This window comes from Chaetodon trifascialis, chromosome 7 (genome assembly GCF_039877785.1).
Source record: "Chaetodon trifascialis isolate fChaTrf1 chromosome 7, fChaTrf1.hap1, whole genome shotgun sequence".
NCBI classification, from domain to species: Eukaryota; Metazoa; Chordata; class Actinopteri; order Chaetodontiformes; family Chaetodontidae; genus Chaetodon; species Chaetodon trifascialis.
The window spans coordinates 12259490-12281822 of record NC_092062.1 but is presented as its reverse complement, the minus strand read 5'-3'; the positions used below and the strand labels follow the sequence as shown (position 1 = coordinate 12281822).

Sequence of the window (22333 nt, the reverse complement as noted above, 5' to 3'; positions counted from 1 at the left end):
AGTGCCAAGTCAATGGCTTGTTTGCCTAGGAGAGGGCACAGAGGCACAAAGCTGTGGCACTTGCCAGTCCTAGCAAGTTCTGAATGAGTGCTAGTTGGTTAGTTATTGTTTATTAGCAGAATAGCACTCAGTTGACACCCCTGTGTATATGACTCATCGGAATATCGATAGAGAGCCAGATTTGATGTAGCACAGCGGCAGTGACCATTAGGAAAACAGCTTTGACCTCCCCACTTTGCTCTGGTCTCATTCAATAGTCATTTCTCTCCGTTTCTGTTACCCCAGATAAATGAGGCGAATCACGACATTGCCAACAGTCATGGTCAAACTGGTAGTCTAGTGAGAACTGAAAAGCAAGCCGCTGCAGCTATGTACATTAATGAGGGACAGCAACAATGAACTTCAGTCAAAATACATCCATATTCTATGTAACCTTTTCCCACCTTGGGAAGCCCTTGGAAAAATCGATGCATACATAAATGTGTATCCAGGAAGGGAATGCCTGGACAAACGCTCCACACCGTGGAAGGGTAGAGGGAAAAGAAGAGGCTTTACTTGCCCATTTGTGTTCATTCTAAAACTAATGAAGGACTTTTGCACCTGTTATGAAGTCATTACAACATATTACTTGGACTCCTCTGTACTCTTAATCTTTCAGGGATTTCTTCAGTGAATTAATCAAGAAAATAAAAGACACTATTTCATCTTTATACATACCATGTGTATCGTGATGAGAGAATTTTACAAGCACTAGTCAAGTAATTACTATCTAATGAGATTGCAGTTAAGGATGGCAAATAGGTTTTCCCTCCGATTATTATTTTCACCACCTTTACTGTAACTGGAAGCATTGCCCCCATCATGCCTCTAATCTTTATCTACAGTATCTGGTATTGCTATCTTGGACATAACTGCTTTATTTATGCTATAAAGTTGATCTGAATAGCTACAGAAAAGTTGTACTGCGCACTGTAGCCAGGGGTAATTGGTCAATTGAGACAAGTGAAGATGAGGGAAAAAGTGATTCAGGATCCGAGTTATCGTCAGATCCTCACTTGACACACAGTAGCAGTGAGTTTTCCTCAGACTTGGTCCAAGAGTAAAAATACTACAAACTCCAAGAACACTATTGTACTACCTTGTTTGGGTCGCTGGCTGTGATGATCCACACACACTGGGAGTTGCTCTCATACTGGATAGGGAAGTTAGGAGATGTAAAAGTTCCCGAGGGTCCCTGTAGATTTGACCCACACGTTTTCACTGCAACAGTATAAAGATAAACATGAAGCCACAAACGATATACACGTAAACTTACAAGACAGTTTCGAAATATCTTCCATCATATCAAAAATATATACTGCCTCAAAATACAGTCTACAGAATATAAATCATAGCTACGAAACCTAAAAGCCCGTCCTAGGAATGCTAAACTCACAATAAATATGCTCAGAAAGCAGAGTAATAACTCCTGCATTGTAATATGGCAGAAAGGTAATATATTGTGTGCACAAGTAAAGAGAAGGTCTATTAGCTGCATTTCCATTAATCAAATTCTAAAAGGTGCTCCAGGTATTATGAAACATAGAAAAACAGGCAGAGCATTTTGGAATGGAAAAGCAGAGCGCTGCAGCAGAGGCTTTCATACATAATTAACAAAAATGAACTTTCTTCTATCTGCACAGGGCCTATATCCAGAGGCACTGCCTTAATCAAACTGTTTTATTAGCTCCTCAGAAGCCTCGCTCACCCTTGCAGACGGGTCTGTGGTCGCTCCAAGCAGCGAAGACTTCGGCTACGCGCTGGCAGGTAATCGTTTTGGAACCCTGCAGCACATGGTCTTCATCACAGGTAAATTGAGCAGTTGCTCCGATGCTGAGAAGATAACAAACACTATTAGCTGTCCAAAAAGCAATCAATTCTGCAAAAATGACTCCCGATGAAATATCAAATTCATTATTTATTTCATGTCATTCATGTCAGGTTTCCATTGCACTGGTCATCAATATATCACATTCAGTAGATAAATTTGTGATTTATTTTTGGACTATTTATTACTGTCCTCCATCTCCATGCTTTGCAGTGCAACTGAGCTGAAAATAATGTTTAAATATGAATGCTGAACATGAAATATATTGAATATTAGAGCTAAGAGAGTCAGGTGTTGAGTGATCTTAGACACATAGTGGACATGTGGACGTCTGCTACATGTCAAAGTAAATAGTCTGAAATGTGTTTATTTTTCAGCCTGGAAAGCTGAATGGATGTGATTCATGAAAAAGCAGACGCGCGATGCTGAACAATATTTACAAAAATATTCTCCATGACTCTCGTAAAACATTTCACATTCACATGACAAGATTAAAGATGGGATCATAGATTTCGTTTTTAACAGAATGTGACAGTAATACCTGGAATGTGCTGCATGTCATAACACTGAAATTGGATGGAGAGCATGTTGACCCACTCCTTAACTCTCCTCTGCACAAATATGATCTTCGCCACTTCAGCTGCTGAAGCACCAACTCACCTGAAGTCGGAGCCGATCCGTTTGCCGTTCTCTGGCTCCCCTGGGTCGGGGCAGTAATTAGACACCTGTTTGATTCCTCCTTCATTCACTGAGTGAGAAAGAGAAGGACCAAGAACGCTGTGAGAGAGACACTTTAACCGTCAAAGCTCCACACTTTCAGAAAACATCCACTGCAGTGAAAAGCACTTGAATAGCAGATAACTCTGTCCGTTTCAATGTTTAGGAGTTTTGCTGGGTAACAGAATTTGGGTGCAGGAATCACGAGTTAGATAAATCGCCCTCATCTCTCAATGTCAGAGACCTTCGACTGCCAGTTATTTGGCAGTGCCGTTGTGATTACACACTCGTCTTTTGTTATATCAGAGTGAGTGCCAAGGGTAAATGCAACTCTCTTACCTGAGCTAGACAAAATAGAAGGAAATATATCTGGGCCCAACAGGGACTAAGAGGATTAAATAACCTTCAACTATCAATTGCAAGAGCTACAATAATCACTCAGTGAGACTCTGCATACATAATGGCTATACTAGATAAGGCCTTGTAGATATGGTTTCATATTGAGTACAGCTTTGACTATGGAAGGAATATAAAGGTGGCTCGAAGAAGGAAGATAGTTCAGTGTTTTGTCTGTGTTCTGACTTTTAATGAGCTCATCTCACCCTCATATTACAATCTGTAAATCAAAGACTGTATGCACTACATAAGAAATTCATGAACTACATAGTATCATAATTATTGTTAAGGTCTGGTGTAACAGTTGCAATAAGACATGACTCCACACACACAGGACCCTCCTGTTATAACACGAGAAATCTACCAGCAAGTGTTCTCTTCTCAGACTTCTTTCAGGAAGTTCATTAGCTTTGAAGTTGATTGTTGTGGGTTATAATACAGTTATGGGTTCAATTATACGCAATGAATCCAAAAGGCATATGAAGCATCTCATCATAGTCTTTTAAATGATATACAGTGTAGAAAAGATTACAGCCCTCTGCATTATTCATGTCTCCATGCAATGCCAAATCTATGACACATAAGGTAATAAAGATTACAACCTGTTATCATTGAAGTGCTTAGCACACTGTTGAGCTAAAGGGAAAATGTGCTCAAGATTTATGTTAATGACAGAGCTCCGCAAGCAATTAGAATGCATTCACTTTGGTCTGAAGTATACACAAATCATCTGACAAGTGAGTGGTCACTCAACCTTGCCTACTGCTGTGTGTGTAGATCACACAGAGCGTGTCCATAAGTCAATCTGATGTTCTGCTTAAATAGTACAGAACAAGAGAGAAAGGGTTTTGGCCAACTGAACTGATCAAATTTAGCATTTTGCTGCAATATACATAACTAGGCCTTAGCAGAGGTCATTTCTGTCAGGACAGGAAGTCCAGGACAGAAGGGGAAATAGGTCATCAGAAAGAAAAAGCGACTGCACTTCTGCAAAATCTAGTACTGTAGCTTAATTCCTTCACCAAATGATGCAGCAAAAAAACAAAACAAAAAAAAGACAAGAAAGAAACAGAGACCCAGAACGCAAGCCCTACATAAACAAAAATAAAACAATGAAAACAGTTGCATAAGAAAAATAAAAGACTTACTCAAAGACAGTTTGTTAGTGTTGTCCTTTCCTGGTAATAATTTTACCCCTCTGGATTTAAGCTCTCCAGAGCTTTTCACTGGTCGAGAGCAATAGAAAGAGTTCATTAGATAAAAGAAGTTACAGTATTAGATGTGAGAAGATACAGTACATGTGTTTCTTTCTCTGGATAATACTTGGTCCTATGAAGAACATCAAAATGTAATTGCTGCTGGTGTGCATCCTTTTTCAAAAGAAATGCGTCCAACAGCTCTGATGCATTCTGAAGGGTTGCCCTGACAATTCTATAAAACCTAAATGAGTTTCTCATTCTCATTTGTTTGTTCATATAACTCAGACATATTAAACAGTGGATGGAAATTGATTGGTCTGAGCAGATTTAATGGTTATAGCTTATGGGAGGGAAGTAACATGCAGAATCAAAGCAGCACAAAGGACTGCAATGCTACATCTTAAGACAGTCTAATTAAACACAGCAGGGGCCAGATTGCACACAAAACCAGGTGATGCAAGTGGCTGTCAGAATTTTGAAGGATCAACAGAATAGCCATAAGCAATGAATGATGCATCAAGCAAAACCAAGGCTATTTGAATTTGAAAAGATTGGGACGATGCTTCTCCTCTGAACTACGCTGCAGCTCAACTGGTTAATTCAACCTGTTCTAAACAGCATTAGGATGTGAATCTATTTGGTGACCAAATATGGACTGCGTAATAAGCTCCCTCAGTGCCTGTCTTTGTTAAAAAAATATCTGCCCTTGACATCATAAATAGCAAATGCATATAAAGTTGTTTAACCACTGCACAATGCACTGCAGTAGATGATAAATGCAGTGCAACTGAATTTTATACCTTCATTTACATTGAATTGCCACACATGAATGTTACTAAATGGTTTTATAGTGCTGTTTATGGCGATGTTGCAGGTTTCACATCGGGCTCGAGGCCAGGCTTAAAGCTGTTATGGTATAGTATATGCAGCACATAGTGTGACTTTAAAGTCTTGCCAAAGAACAATGTTAGGGTAATGGATTATTGAGCTGCCAGAGTTTTTATAAGGGGGAAGTTTATACACTATTTATCTCTCAAATTTTTGATTAACAAGACCCTTTGAAGTCAATGGTTTGAAGCAGAAAAAGCCTTCATGCCCTCTACAGAGGGGGCATTAATCAAACTGTTTAATATTCAGTTAGCAGAGATCAAAAACATGTTTTGTAATTACAGTGTGCTTTTCCTACCACTATCCCTTTTTGTTCAAGTGGGGGGCCCTCTATTACGATGTGCAAATGAAGTAATCATGTCTTACCTTGATACTGAGCCCTGAAGCCTTTGTGGCGGTGGTTGCTCTCTGTCACAAAATGCAGCCGTAGCCAGTTTTTGTTGCTGATGATGGGTGCTGGAATATTCATTCCAGTTAGCCTGAGCGTGAAGTGTCACAAATAAAAGAAAACACATGTCATCTATTTTAACTTTCATTTGACTACATGTCTTTTTCATCACTAGCACGGACCAGGAAAATGAGTGAAATGAAGACTGAATGAAAACCTTGGGGAAATAATTAAGAATTCACAAGAATTAGTGGAGAATAAATACATCAGCCACAGAGACGAACTGAGTGTGTGCTTTTAAAATGAAGACAGCCCCAAAACCCACCTTACTTTGACTCTGCAGGTTCTTGTTTGGTTGCAGTGTGTGTTGCCTATGTGCAGGCATGTCGTCCTATTTGCAGCTGACGCTATCAAACCTTGTCTGCCTGCCTTTGTGTGTTGTGCCTTCATTCGTCTTTCTGTATGTGTCAGTTTTTCAGATCAGAAGTTGCATTCAGCGTGTGGCCGCACCATCAGGGACACTCTATAATCATGAGATTTAAAGCTGCCACGGGCCTTCTCATTTGTCTGGCGAACCAGCAATCCCTGCACCGCGCCCTGTCACACCACAGTCGATAGCACACAATGCCATTCTAGCTATTAAACAGAGGCTTGGGCCAGGCTAAAAAAGAGTGTGGTGCAGTTGTGCCCTGTGTTCCCCAATTGGCTCAGTGGATTAAAAAAAACTGTTAACTTGCCATTTTGTCTATGTGTGTGTCATGCACCCACTCATGTCTGTGCTGTTGTGTGAGTAAAGGTGCATGAAATTGCGTTTAAGGTTAGTTTTTATCTGTTCTTTGGCATTTACTGCAGAGCTACATAAGCGGCAGACAGATGCAAGCAGAGTGAAAGGAATGAGAGCGAAAAGGACAGAGGGACATTTTCTCTTAGTGCCCTCTGGATAAAGAAAGAAGAAATGACATTTTTCCTTATTTTGACTACATCACAGATTACAGGCTGTTTTATTCAGAATTGATTGGCAAACTAAATGCAATATTTAAAAAACAGATCATTTGAATCCAAATGATCCATCACCAGGGGAGATGATGGCAGCTCCTCGACAAGAGTTTAAAGGTAATTGATTTTCACACAAAAGTTGACCTTTTCTCTCATTGTTTCGTTGATAAAATGCTAATGACACCAATATGTGGGCAGAATGAAAAAGATCAGCCTTCAGGTAGCTGAACTATTTAGAAGAAACTGCCCCCACGTTTCCTGTGGTGCAAGCTGAAAATTATCACAAGCAGTCTAAAAGAAAATGGATGGTGACAATAAAGCTGTACCCATCCAGAAGTTGCACAGATGCTCCGGGCAGCACAGGAGTGATGTTACAAATTTAAGACCACCAGGGGTGAATATACTGTTGTCACAAGGGCAAAATATGGCAGAGGAAGTGAAACACGATCTGCCATCAACAGTAAATAAAGGCTCAATGACACCTTATAGATGCCTTACTCCAATGAGTACATTTGTATCTATGTGCAGTAAACCATTCAATTAATCTACACAAACACTAACACTGTGCTCGCAGACGCCCAAATAAACATAAATGTGCTCATAGGCTAGAGGCCGACAGAGGGGAGGTTTTCTCTGATGAAGATTCATAATGTTGCACTTAACCGAGTTAGTTTAAGTTATTGCGTCAAGGATTATGTTGTATCAATGATAAGAGAAAAATGACTTCTGTTGTGTTATTTCTCTAACACCACTTTGTTTCTCAAGTTTCCCGTATACGTCCAGATTGTGATAACATTTTTAACAGCAGCCAAATGTTAATGCACAACAATTCAAGGCCACTTCACAAAACTTGTACGCTCCCTGTCGGTACCCATCAATGCAACTGTCATGACAACAAATAAATTACTTGTGGAAAGCGCCCAGTCTCCTTAAGACAGATAAGAACAAGAGAGTGCCGTCTACTGTTGTTGTATTGTATCTCCTCCACTGCATATTGAGTGACAAAAGATGAGAAAGTCCAATTGGAAAACTGGAGTCCTCACATAATGCACAGCCATTCTATCTCTGCAGACTCACTCAGGCTGTCTATTTGTTCCGTCACAGATATGCAATATGGTTTTTCAGATTACTTCTTTGCATGAGTGCTGTGTTTTTTATGTGCTTCATTTTAGCCAAGTTTTAGCACGCTTCCTATCATCGATCTGCGGAGTTTGAAGGACTAATGGTAGTTTCTGACATACTGTAGGTTCACGAGGTTCATTAGAGAGCTCTCATGAAGTTGTCTGAATAAAATGGGCTTGATTTGATAGGACGAGGGGCTGAAGGGAGCATGGCAATCTCATCAAAATACCAACGTAACGAGTCCCCATTGTGCGGTTACTGTGGCTCAATGTGTGACCTTGAGGGCAGGGCGCCAAGTTGAAATCTCTGGGGTCTCTACTTAGTTTCACAGGGGCAGGTTATGCGTAGGTGTATCTCAGATAACGAGCGATCAATTCACATTTGTCAAAAAAGATAAGGCCAGGTGATTTTGTCTTTTCCTCCCACATACATTCTATAAAATCTGACAAGAGTGAGAAATTGTAAGAATATCTTATGTGATAAGGAAGAAGCTCTCTGTTCCTCTTGAAGTTAGACCCTCGTCAGAGGCTGTTCAGCAGATGCACTTACACAGCTTGCCGCCTGTCTGCCCGCAGATCTTTTTTCTGAGAACAGTGAGCCAGTCACTGCAGCCCCTTACGTTAATTGCCCGGTGGAACACCTGAGTCAATTGTCAATTCACATTCATGCAGTCAAACGCGGCACTATTCCTTGTCTGACAGCAGAAAAGGAATGCTCTTGGAGACATCTTCATGGGTTATTTTTTGCCTTGGAAGATCAATAATAAAGCCCAGGAAGAAGAAATTGAATCTAATACAGATGGTAATTTAAACAAAGTTGTTAATTTAGCTGCAGGGCACCTCTTGCTCTCAGCCTGCTTTGAATATTGTAATCTTCCTCTGACAAGCACTTAGCCACACTGGTGGAATAGGATTGTTCATACTCAGTGAACCAGGTAAACTATTGCCAGATTGCTCGGCAAAGTAGCAATCTATTCAGAAGTCTAAGCTTTCTTAGCATGGATACAAGATGCAGAGACAGCGGTATAGTAGACGCTGGATGACAGAAAGGTAGAAAATGAGGCAGACACGGAGAGAAATGTAGAAAAAATAAAATATAACATTTCTTGACAAAATTTCAGAGTACATAAGCACAAAAAGTGTATCTAATACCCACAAAGCCTTTCAGTTTTGTGTTCTGTGTCCATATCTGGAATAATGAGTGATGTGTAATCTACAGCTTGTTGTTTTTGCCCTTTGTGAACAAGGCTATACAATCATATTAAAGGTCAGAAGAATAACAAAGAACTGTTTTCCTTGGTCTATCCAGGCTCCGAGGTTGGCTTTTGCCAAGAAAAACTGTTTTTTTTTTGTCTATTTTCACAGTGATTGATGTGTAGCCTCACATCAACCTTCCCCAGCATGATGACAATGGAATCAATAAACTCATTTGCGGAGATCTGATAGAAATCTTCAATTGATAAAAGGATAAAAGCTGCTAAGAGGTGTCAAAACATATTTCTTGCCCCATAGTCCTGGATTTTGTGTACTTTCAACTACCAGGAATTGGTTTTTAGTACAAGTCATCATCTATCATTCACTTTCAGGAAATTGGCTGGAAAAATTAGGCGGTTCAAAATGACATTATTACATATTTTCAGTAATGGCATCTATGTGGAATATATGTGTCTCATTGATCATGTTAATATCTGTGAACTGTACTGTTTTCTGTCATTATTTTGCAATTCGTATTTCACACCGCAGAAGTTAATTTTGCTGCCAGGGATCAAGGTTTCTAATTTGCAACACGTTTTCAGCATTCGTATTTTTACTCGTGTTTGTCACTTGACAACAACCTGTAATAGCACAGGTTGAGAGAGGATAACAAGTTAAGTTGGGTCACGCTTTAAGTCTATTTGCCTGAAAAAGGCTAAGAGGAGATGTTAAATCTGGCTGACTTTGAGGTTCCAGGCTGTCAATCATCGTTAAGCAGCTCTAAACCCCAAGGGTAAATTGACAGTTTGCTTGTCTCTGCCTGCAGCTGATGCTGTATGTTAGGATGCTTCAAAGTTTAGCTGTCCAATGGCCTTGTACACAGTCAGAGACACTCATAAAAAGAGAGGGAGTGAGAGCAATGAATTTTATGGGCATGAGAGAATTGCTCGCTCTGAATCGTGTTTGTTTTTTGTCTGTTTGTTTACCTAGCCGAGTTGAAGCCATCTCTTTAAAATACTGGCCCCACTGCACTCAAGCTCACTGGGTCCCACTTGGATTACAGGGCTTAAAACGAGAACTCTGCCTGACAGCCACTGACATTTGGTGATATACAATAACATCATCTTGGAGTTTCAAAGCATTCAAGTGATGCGTGGTGACCGCTCAGCACGCACACAGGTAACACACAACTCCCACAACTCCCACAAATAAAAATGCTGCTTGTTAAACTGCTTTACCTGATAAATAAACACAGTATGTGTATTGTTAACCTCTCCTTAGACAGTGGACTGCAAAACTGACTTCATTCAGTTCACCCATAGGGGTTCATGTCACCTGAAAGCACACAGGGTCACAGGAAGTGTTGTCTGATATGTTTCATATATATTTCTAACTGTTAAAACTGTTCACTCCGTGATCTTGAAAAGTGAATACAAATGTAAAGCATCCCTAAATTTACCTGACAACAGTTTAATTGCCGAGCCCTTAAGATGAGGAAATGGGCAGTGACGCGTAAGAAACCCTGCTGCAGATAGTGGCAATGAAATATTCCCTGAGAGTACACAATATAAAAATGTTTGTGTTTCTATGTTATTTCCTGGTTTGCAGGTAATTTAATCTATTCATGCATTTCATTTGCAATTCATAAGTTATGCATGCGATAAAAGACACATTGGAAACAAAAGTTAATCTGAACAAAAATGTGTAAGATACTGATGGAGCAACTCATTGCTTCTATGCTACGAGCTAAAATAATAATAATGTGAGTTACATTACTGATGCATTTATTTTAATGCTGCAAAGAAATAACCTTCCCAGCATGCCTGTTTTCACATGTGGACTTGAGATATCAGCTATTCAAAGCAACAGTCTCCTGTAAATATATTTTATGACCAGAGGACTAATTGAATAAAAATAAATAGCAATTAACTGCATGTAAATAATTAATCATTTGTACCAATTTTTCCGACATCCCAAGTAACAGGAGACACAAGATAGCACAAAGCATTTGCCACCAGGGTTCTGAGGGATTACAGCCGAGAGGCATTTCTGTCAGTTAAAGAGTTCATTTTGGAGCTTTTAAACCTAAGAGAAGAGGGTTACCTGATGGTCCATCAAAACAAATCAGTGTCATCCCATATCAGCTCGCTGCCACACTCTCTTTAGCTACGTCAACATACAATACTTAGCAGTCATCAGAGCAGCTCTCCTTTTGACTCCCTCTGTCTCTCACTGACACAGTGTCTGCCTCTCTCTCCCCCTCTGACTCCAGATGACAACTCTCAGGGACAAAAAAGCTCGTAGTTCAGTGATTGATTAGAGCATCTTTCAGCCAATTATAATTAATGCCCGGTAGGAGCACATAAACCTGGGGGTTGATCCCACTCACACGGGACGTAGAAGAGATGGATGACCTGAGCCTCAAGGTTGGGGGTCAAACCCATTTCATATTTCCTTGTTTTAGTTGGGAGTGACTTCTACATCAAGCCTACAGAGAAAGCCATAAACTAGGGTGTCTGAAGGCTGCTTTTCAAACAAAACTCTGTCAAAGATTTGTAATTCATGTGCACTTTAATTTGAATTATGCAACAGAGAATCATGTGACCTCTCTGAGAATTGATTTAATTCATCCGAACCACAAGGCATATTTAAAACATTTTCTGCACACAACTGTTCATGAAAATTCATCAAATTCCTTCAGTTGAATTCATTTGCATGCATGTGAAACGCCTCTTTTTGTTAAGTTGCAATACATGCTGCTACTGTAATTGTAAAGCACTGCTCCTATTAAACATTACATGGTCATGCTCAACCATACATACTGAGCCTTTGCTCCTTTGCATGCTTTAAGATCTCAGCAGGCAGGCTTACTTGTAATCCTGACAAATAAGAGAAAATCCTTAGGCAATACAGCTTTGTTTTACCAAGATCCCACATGTCTTTGTAATAAACTTAAGAGCTGGCAATACAGTAGCTAGCTCTCTTGCAATCTATAAATGTAGACTATTCTCACCATGAGTGTCCATTTGTTTTTGTTCTGATTAAATACACAGCTGTCCAGTGTCAACAGGATGCAAAAGATTACTCTTTAAAGATTACTTACTGATTAAAAAGATGTTGGGATGCTGTGCAGAACGTATCCTTCAAATGCTTTTTGACCGATATTCAATTGAATACAGTACAAGGACAAGATACAAACACTGACACTGGCTTCTGAACGTTGTGCTTGTAACAACCTGGATGGTATTTTTACTCTTTAGGCCAGAGGACACAAGCCTTGATGTACATTTGATAGATACAGCAACGAAATGTGTTTACCAACAAAGGTTTTCTGAAGTGTTCCCAAGCCCCTGTAGTAACATCCTTTGTAGAATCATGTTGGTTTTTAATAGAAGGTCATGGGCATTCAGGTTTGCTCTTCAGTCTTGCCTCTTACATCAGAGAGACTTCTGCTGATTCTCTGAATCTTGTGATTATTTGGAGTTTAGATAGTGAAATCACTAAATTCCTTGCAATTTTGCATTGAAAAATGTTGCTCTTAAGCTGTTGCCATCACCTGTTACCAGTGAACCTGTTTACCTGTGGAATGTTCCAAACAGGTGTTTTTGGAGCATTCCACATCTTTCCCAGTCTTTAGCTGCTCCTGTCCCAACTTGTTTGAAACATGTTGCTGCATCAGTTTCAGAATAAGCAGATATTTACAAAAATCAATGAAGCTGATGAGGTCAAACATATTGTCTTTGGACTGTTTTCAGTTGAGTGTATGTCAAAAAGGATTAGCGTGTTAGCACCTTCTGTTTAATTCATGTTTTACACAGCGCCCCAACTGATTTAGAATCACAGTTGAAAAATATGTTATTGAACCAAATGTAATCTTTTTATTGGATTATAATCCTATTGTTCTAGTTAATAAAGGATAATTGCCTTACAGCTCCTCATTGCAACCCCAGCCATTAAAATGATGAGGGATCTCTCTTTGCTTTTCTTACAACTGTTTTCAATACATGAAGCTTTTCAAGGGAGTTCTTCCTAATATTCTTGAAGAGTTGGGTCTTGGTTTGGAACTACAGCTGTGTGCCTATAAAGCCCATTGAAATATTATATGTATTATCTGTTTTCTTATTACCATTGTTGGTCTTATCTTTATTGTTGAGTATTTGATTCCTTTTTATTTTGTATTATTTTAGGGTTAGGGTGTCTCATTTAAATGATGATGCACTGATGATGTACGGTCCTGAAATGTCTTTAACTAGTTTCAACTACGTAAAGCATTTTGTAACTTTGTGCTGTATAGATAAATTTATTATTGTAGGTGATATTGGGCTAAACATGATTTTACTACTTAGTGTCAATCAAATCTGACCTCATACTGACTTCAAAACACACTGATTGTGGTAAAAGTGCTAGCATGTCTGGATTTTCAAACTTACTTTCTAGCCTACATTCAGTTTGGCAGCTGGGTTTTCTAACAGAATATAGGCCACGATTTTAACAGTTTTACTACGGCACTAAAAACTACATTTTCTTGAGAGAATTTAGTACATCTTATCCTTCTCCAGCCGATACATGAGTCAGAAATACTTATGGAAACCAAACCTGCATCCTCGCGAAAACAACCTCTTCTCACACAAGGCACAAACACCTTTCTATTAACACTTCTCAACACCATACGACACATGCACCGAGACACACAAACACAGACACACGCACACACACACGCACACCTCCTGTCACAGTCAAACGCTTAATGTACCAACCGAATGGTCATCTGTTGAAATACAAGCACTACACGCTCTCACTCCTCCTCACAGCTTAACTCACCAGATGGTTGGCAGTTCAGATCCCTCAACTTCCAGATAATCCGTCTTCTCCTCCATCTGAAATTCAGTGAAAACCAGGGAGATGGTGTCCCCAGGATCTGCCAGAATGGTCCACTTACACTCCCCGCTGCTGCCAAGGCCTCCAGCACCTTCACCGCCGCCAGCACCAGGGGAGTCACCACTGGGGAAGTCGAAGCTGGAGATGAGCCCGCTGGAGCCCCTCAGGGTGCCACCGCACGTGTCCTCCGCTGTCAGTCACCACAGAGAAAAGCCGAACGGGGAGCGTGAGGAGAGAAGAGACACACGGTTTCTGGGTTATTTCAGAGCTTTTATTCAAAGTTCAACATGGGGAAAAAAGTGGCTTCGGGCATAAAACATCAGTACCTGTCCCTTCAAATGAATGCAAACCAGAAACAGACCAATGTGGAAGCCAACGCTAGAGCTGCACAAGCCATTTAAACACAGGTCGTCATGTCCAGCATCGACATCTAACCAGCACAGTTGTGCGATTGCCAACAACATGAAATGTAAGCTGAAAAGGTTGCTGGTGTTTCTTCACACAGGCAAGAATCATGAAACATTCAGACAAGTGACATTGGGCAGAAGTATTTACTAATTAATTGTGTACTAATTCTGTCCCAGCTACCTTGTGTGCAGTTTCTATGTGGGAAGATAAAATCTCTTTTGTGATCTGTCTCTTTTCTCCCATCTTGTCTCCTTCCTCCATCTAAGAGTCAATATTTCATCGTGTCCTCAGAGCCCCCTCATGTTTCAGGAAACAAACAAATTGTGATAAACAGGGCTTATAATGCTGTGAGATTGTATTTTTTTTTTTTTCTAATGCGGGGAGCATAACACGTCAGTTGAATGTTAATGCACTCGACGATAACAGCGGCTTGCTCTCTTTCACTCCACGTCCTCCTTTCCCTCTCTCCCTTACCCTTTCTCATATCTCTCTCCATTCCTCTCCTCCGCACCCTCTCAGATCTTTCTACTATTACTCACCACCCTCCACTCTATCCCTGTATCCGATTTTTTTCTCCCTAAAGAATTCTAATGATGGCAGGGCTTTCACAGTTTTCAGATCATTTAAGGCTAATATGTGACACTCAGCTGTGCCAGCTGAAACCTTTGATGGCTCAGCGCTCCACTCAGGGCTGTCAGAGCTGCCAGCCTTGGAACATTCCTGTATGCTGCATTACACGATTGGTCAAGGAACAAGGAAGTGGATGTGCAAAATTCAAAAGAAGATAAAGAAAAAAAAAAAAGCAAGATGGGAGAGCAGGGGCTTCTAGTTAGCTTGATCCATGTCCTTTGACACATTAGCTGAAGCATAGAAATTGATCAAAGTCTTTATAAGAAGGGTGGAGATGGCATTGATGCTGTGGAGACATCAATGATGTCCACATATATGATTCATATCAAGTGCAGACTCATCTGCACATCTGTGGACTTCAACAAGGACTTTCATTTGTTGAATGCCCACAGCTTTGTGACAACAAAAGCATGTGGAGTCATGACTGTTTTAAACTGATTTAAATGATCTCCATCACACTCTCCACCATAACACTTACCCTGAGTGACAAACTTTAAATTACCTCAATGCATTTAAGATGACATTCTAAAGAGTGCCCAGTGGGTATGTAGAGTAATTGGCAATAGGCTGAAATTAATCTGATACTAAAGTGCTGCAAGTCCAACCAAAGGAGCCATATCACTTTTTAACCTTGATGACAGACAGGGGGCACCATGAAGTGCAATCAAGACATAGAGAGCAACCAAGGAGTGGTGGAGAGGCCTTAGATAATGAGACATGGTTGAGTGTAGGGGAAGAGGACAGAGAAGAGGCAAGTGGAGAGGAAATCAAGAGCGAGAGAGAAAAAAGACAAAGGGATAAAATGTAGAATAGAGAAGAAAAGAGAAACAATTAGGGCTTTGCAAAAGACAAAGATGGAGAGAGGAGAGATAAAAAGATGGAAAAGAAAAAATAAATAAAATGTCAGAGATTCTTAAAATGGAAATCCATTTTTGCAGATTAAAAATGGTTATGATATGTTATGTGGTTTAATTTATTAAATACTGCATTCAACAATTTATTATGCTATCAAATAAGATTTTGGTGAGGGTTCACCACAGTGTGTTACACAGTCAGTGCTCAATACATAAGAGAGGAGAGCTATCCAAATCTGCAGGAGACCTGGCAATGAGGCTGCAACTAAGAACTACTAACCACTACTGATGATTGAAGAATCTGTGGATAATTTCTTCAGTTAATCACTGAATCGGATAAAAACAGAAAAACATTTTCCATCATTTTATAAAAAAAATGCTTTTCCAACATACATTTTTTAATGAGGTGTACAACAAACTGGTATTTTTACAATACACTAACTAGAACTACTTCATCTGATCGACTTCACACTCGGCAGGTGTACTGATGGAGACCCAAGAGTCTGAAGCATTTTGGAAGACCTATAACCAATAAATTACTCAGAATTATTACATTTTGACAAAGGGTTTCTTTACGGCACTGGTCTAGGCCCAGAAAACTCACAGACCAACTGCATGCAATGTAAGTTCTTTCACGCCATGCTACTCAGGCAATTAAATCTGTGCATTCCCACAGCAAAGATGGCTGTACCCAGTCATGGCATACATTCCCCCAGGGAACAAGCTGTAGCTAAGAACGCTTGCCCGCGACCATCTCAGTGTGGGATTTTTTCAGACAAAGACCCAACAATGTTGTGCTCTGTAAACTCTGCAACTTAGAAAAGGCTTATTACAGCAGTACAACTGCTATGCATGAATACTAAGGCATCCCAGAGTGTTTTCTAAAGACTGCAGCAAAAGCAAGACAGCACTGTCCTGTTTCATTTTTCTCCATGATATATTACAGCTATCAACAAGCAGAGGGTGTTTCTGTCACTAAGTGTAACTTAAAATTGATTTGAAATGTTTCTTCATTGGCCCCATGTTAAAAGTACTGCACTGCTGCTGTTATAACATAACATAACATTACATCATGTGTCATCGAATGTTGTTATTCAGCAGGTTTCTATTTTCTGTTTATTGAACGGTAATGCATGAGTGACAAAATGGCTGAGACTAACATTAAAGACTATTGTTACAGTATGTAAATCATTTTAATTATTTCCTTTGGCCTACAATGACTTAGACATATATTTCCAAGTGATTATTTTAACTGCTTATTACTCCAGTGATGTGTGAACATGCAGTTATTAAATTAATCTATGTGTCACAGCAATCTTTTTGCAATTGAGGTCCAGTGTTTTTTTTATATTGCAACGGATAGGTTTATTATTATCAACATTATCATAACTGAAGTCTAAAGTCTACACAGCAGTAACTTGGAAATTAAATGGTGATGATTAGATGACTGAAAGAAATATTGAAATATTGGTAAGATAAGATCTTGATATTTATTTTAAGTTTACTTTATTAGTTTATTTTAAGTTACACACGGAGCCATGAAGAGAGGGTTAGGGTTAACCCTCTCTCCCAAAGGCACTGGTTAATGAGGTGTCAGCTAATTTTAATGTTAACGTTTTGATAACCCAACACAGTCAGCGTGGAGTGTGAAGTAGTTTGGATGAGTGTTTCTCAAGAAAGCTACAAGCAGCAATATCAGAGGGGCACGCACACATGCACACACACACTCTCTCTCTGTATAAAATTGTGATTCAAAAATATTTGCATGTCCACATGCTCCCGGCTAAGGCTAGCTCTCTTCTTGGGAGCTAAGTTGCCTGCTGCAGGGAACAAGTGCTCAGATGGAGTTAGGGTGCCAGGAATGCATAAGTAGGCCTTTGCTCGCCTCTCCAAGGTGTAATGGACTTTATACCTTGGCAAGGTGCTTCTCTCTAAAGAATGTGAGGACTTAATACGTCACTTGGCTTTTGAGCTCATCAGCTTCCCACTCTCTATTGTCTTCTTCAGTGTTGGTTTTGGAATTGAGGAGTGAGTCAGGTAAAGAGGCAGGAGTTGTAGGTTCAGCAGCTAATGGTGGAGGTGACACTGGTTTTCTCACAGAGACTGCCATGCTGCTGCCAGTCATCCATCTACCTTCTTGCTCTGGGAGCCATGTTTGCAATTTGGTTTACACATTCAGGACTTCATCAGGCAAAAACTTAAATCTTTTGAACTTGAACATGTTTGAGAAAAAAGCCTCCCTCTTCCATCACTGCTGCAGCTGTTTCACAGCATCAAGTTGGTAAGGCCACACTGGGGCTGACTTGAAGGCATCAATCTGGGTGGACTTCAATAACCCCTTCACAAAAGAAGAGATTGTTATGTATTTTCCTCACTCATGAAGACAGTGGCATGTTCAAAGGCTTGAAGGGCTAAGCTCTTCCAGCCGTCTCCACTGGTGTGGTTTCAAATCCAGGTACAATTTGCCCCTCTGTGTGGAGAGGAGTCAGACAGCTTTACCATTACAGGCCACCTTTGCTCATCGAGTGGTCGGTATGATAGGCGTCGGCTAATCATGTAGAATGCGCTGTTCCACCTTGTGCTTATGTCCTGAATAGGCCTGTGTTCAGGCGTGGCCATTTGTTACAGTTTCTCCTCCCCCACTTGCGATGCTGGGTGCTGTATATCTGCCCTGCAGTGGCATAGTGGTAAGTCAAATTGACCCAATTGACCCATGTCCCAATCATCTTTGATGTAATGGCACGTAATGCACAGTAGGCTTAAGTGGCTACACTTGTCCATACACGAGTGGTGAGAGCAATTTTGCTGTTGTAGGCTTTTATCACATCTTCCCTTCCTGGATTGTATCTTGATATTTCCTCTCCATCAGCTTAGTGAAATGGATGGTTGAGTATAACCAGGGTGGAGGGTGTTGATCATTGCTCTGAAGCCATCATCTTCAATCAAAGTGGCCTCATGACGATAAGCTTGTGTTTAGGACAGTCTGTGAAAACAGCTGCTTGCACCAGTGTTAATGGCACTTTATTCCCCTTCAAGTTTAAGTAAGCACAATAGCACATTTTACATAAAGCTCAGTGCATGCTTTGTTGCCTTAGTTAATAACTGCCTATGTAAAGGTCAGTAACCCAAAGGCCAAGAATATATAAAACAGATATGCTCCAAACAGTGCAGTTTTTCCGAGCACACTCCTTACATAACCAACAAACAACCTGATTTCAGCTAATCAACACTTCGAAATAGCTTAATCATTTAATTGCCATAATTGTAGTAAGTGATTAGCTCTGCTGGATAGTGTTAATTAGCCTTCTAGAGTAGCGTTAGCTATGCTGTCTCTGCTTGACCACTGACATTAGCCAGCTAGATAAATACACTTGTCATGCAATACTGAAGCAGATTTGACTGAATAGACCATTCAAGCTGGACTGTAAGAAAATATCACCTATTAAATAAACGAGAAGAACTACCTGCTGTGAGATTGCAAATCAAAACTTGTATAACTGAGAATTTGTGGTAACTTACCCTGCTCTTGAATTGGCTTGAAACATGGGCATAGGTACTTCCTGAATGGTGGGTGTCTGTGTGGGTGTGTGTCTGTAAGACGCTGGGATGTGTGTCCCTAAAGGTGCTGATTACTCCACTATGGCCATGATCTTTGCACACCTTACAAAGGGTTGTTTTCAGAGAGAGCCCCTCCATCAACATATACATAACAAAAAACATAACAGAATGTGAATTTGGTCCTAAGACTAAGGACATTTTCAATTAATATATTTCTAAAAAGGTACATAGTAACCTGAACTGGTTGAACTTTGCAGCCAAAGGCAGCAACAAAACAGCCTTATGTGCATCTGTGCCGACATCACACAGTAAGCTGTATTAGAAATATAAATGTTATAAATATATAAAGAAACATATTTGGTGGTAATCTTACTGTTGCACTAGCTAACTACTAGCAAACCATGTTTACTTAACAAAGACATTCTGTAAACTGTTATTTGCTGAAATTAAATGTAATGAGGGTAAATGAATAATTTACCTATAACAACAATAACCTATTAAAACATTTAGAAATTAAGATATCTGCCCTGTTTGCCCTGCTCACTGGTGTCATTAAACATCACAAAATATGAACTGAAACTTTAATATCATACAGTATGCCAGTAAAGTTGGCATGTATGCCATCCAGGAAACACTTCTAAACACATCTTAGCTGAAAACATTGCAGGTTTCAGACTAAAATGGACTGGCAATACATCTCACAGCAACATTTTATTAATGAATCCATCTGAATCAGCATTTTCTTTGATCTGGCTCCATAGATACGTCTGGTCTTGTCAATAACTGCCAGGGCTGTTGGGGCTAGTTGTAGTGGTACTATTTTGTGAGAAAGAACATGATCTCTCACTAAAAACAAACCACTGTTTGTATTTAATCTACAGGTCAAGCATAAAATTAGTTTGGATTGTTTCTGGGGCTTCATCTGTCTTCATTAGTCTATTATATATCTGTCAGAGAAAGGTACCGTGCTCTAGTAGTGCCAACTACATGAACAGTAGTCAACATAGTAAGTCAACAATTTTGAACACGGAAAATGATATCTATTATGAAGACATCGTCGATGTGATCACAGGCAACAAAACAAAAGGACAGATTCAAAGAAAGTGGCTTTGACTCCAACTGCATCAATAAACTGACAGTCAAAAAGCTCCAGACAAGGTCATTTAATGGCAGCACTGCCACGGTGGCTGCACTGACTGTACTCTATTGCCCAGTAATTACTGTTTCGTTTTGGTTTTTTAACCAGGAAAATCTGTTGAAGTCCAACATATCCAAGTCTCTCCTGTCATAAAGTCCTGTGAAAATAATGCCAGAGTTAGATGTGAAATATTAAATATTGCAGCTCCAGGCGCTGTTTCCCCTGTGGCCTCTCTGATGTCTACCCTCTTTCTCGCTCTTCTTCCAATTTGGTGAGTTACGAGTTTATTTCAACCAAACCAAAGTTAGTGATAATTGATGGAACAGTGAAAGATGAACCAGTGAGGTTTTGGTGAGCTGTATTTTGGTGTCAAGAAGGTATCTGTGAGGGGATCCTTTCCATAATGTTGATAAACTTGAAAATCTTCTAGGACGCATGGACCTACACACACACTACCTCACTTTCGTTGACTGAAAATTTAATGTAGGTCAAGTTGAAATGAGCGCATTATTCAACAACGTGGTATAGGACATTTCTTTGTTTATTTGCTAATGTGTAGGCATGGAGAGCTTTTAAAAGACGTTTATGTTTAAATAATACACACATAGCATGTCTCACATCATTTTGGCCACTTATGACAGCCTACTAAGCAAAATAAAATTAGCTATGTGTGTTAATGAAGCACTACATCGCACACAGACGTGAGTATCCTATCTTAAGGTTGAGACTAAACTTAATTGATCCCTGTGGGGACAATGGCTAATTTCATTCAAACGCACGGATGCACATGAGCATTGAAAGTGTTGAAAGTAGCAAAAGCAAGACTGTGAATTGATGACAGTATAAAGCAACAAAGCTTTCCACATTTTCATATTGTTAAAGGCAAAAGTAATATAACTAGCACAATTATCCAACAATCCGCAGGGTATGTGGGCCGAGGGTATTCAACTTCTCATATATAAATCAATCAAATATCAACACACAGCAGTAAGAGTCAGTGCTGTAGATAAGAGTGTATTAAGTTTGGCCTTGAGGTGCATGCAGACAGTGAGCGGAAAGAGCAGGCTGTCATCCGGCACTCTGTGTTCTCGGCTTTGACTGGAAGGTAGAAAGGACAAAATGTTGCCATGGCGGCAAATGATTCCACTGACATTATCATAGCAAAAAAAAGACAATGAAAAAAATAGTTTTCTACGAAGCGGTGTCCATGATAAACATGCTCTCTGATCATCGTTTCATCATTTAACTGACATGGCAGCGGTAACTTTAAGGAGACATTTTGGTTAAACTTGAAAGAGCTGCATGTCCTTCTTGGTTTGTGTGCTATGGATTAATCACCAAAATATCAGCACAGGGCTTCCTCGATGGCACGAGATATATTTCCACAAGCACTTCTAATGATAATAACCTCACTTATAAGTCATTAGTGTTTCTACATTTGTAGTCGATTAAACTGCACATGTAAATTGGGTAGGAGCTTAGGAGGAATTCATTATCATACAGTAGTACTACGACACGTTTCTTAGCTGTTTCTTTGAGAGGCATCCATGCATGGTACTGTAAATCATGAAGCAGCAAACTGCTGTCTGAGGCTCAAAAGCTTCGCAGCTTGAGAATTTTAAATGGCATCAACCGGATAATGCCTTCCACGTTCCATATGCTCACATGCAGCATTTCATTGGGATGCATGGCAGCATTTGAGCTAGTTTGCCAACAAGGTTTAGTGGCATAAAAGAGGCACTGAATGCTGTGCAATGTGTTCCTTAGCAAATCATTGGAGCATGCTCTGGATTTAAAGACGAAGAAGGATCTGTCTCTTTTAAAAATGGTGGCAGTGTAAAAAAAAAAAAAAGATGGTGGGGAGGATTAGGACTGCTTTAGCTGAGCTCATTTACATCCCCAGCATCAGCAATCTAATGCTACTTGAGGAGGGATTAAGCCTCTCCCCTTGACTTTGATCAGATATACAACACTTGTCTTTCTACTTAGAAATATTCACCCCCAAGGATAGAGGGAACTTATGTATAATTTTCTACACTACCTCAGGTTTTCCCTTTGTAATAATCCCTGTGTTAATGCAAAGACAGTGACTACGTCTACA

At 39.9% G+C, this 22333-nt stretch overlaps 1 protein-coding gene across 5 annotated transcripts in view; it reads right to left on the bottom strand.

Annotated features, from left to right (window-relative positions):
• LOC139333409 (CUB and sushi domain-containing protein 3-like) overlaps positions 1–22333 on the bottom strand; it is a 224752-nt gene that overhangs the window by 147362 nt on the left and 55057 nt on the right. For 3 of the 5 annotated variants that reach the window (XM_070965782.1, XM_070965784.1, XM_070965783.1), the window contains exons 5-10: positions 13588–13834; positions 5434–5546; positions 4129–4206; positions 2528–2615; positions 1748–1872; positions 1139–1260 (exon numbers count right to left, since the gene is read on the bottom strand). In XM_070965782.1, coding sequence (XP_070821883.1) covers positions 1139–1260; positions 1748–1872; positions 2528–2615; positions 4129–4206; positions 5434–5546; positions 13588–13834 — 773 coding nt within the window. The remainder of the gene's footprint in view (positions 1–1138; positions 1261–1747; positions 1873–2527; positions 2616–4128; positions 4207–5433; positions 5547–13587; positions 13835–22333) is intronic. The other 2 variants (XM_070965785.1, XM_070965786.1) reach the window with 1 other exon arrangement.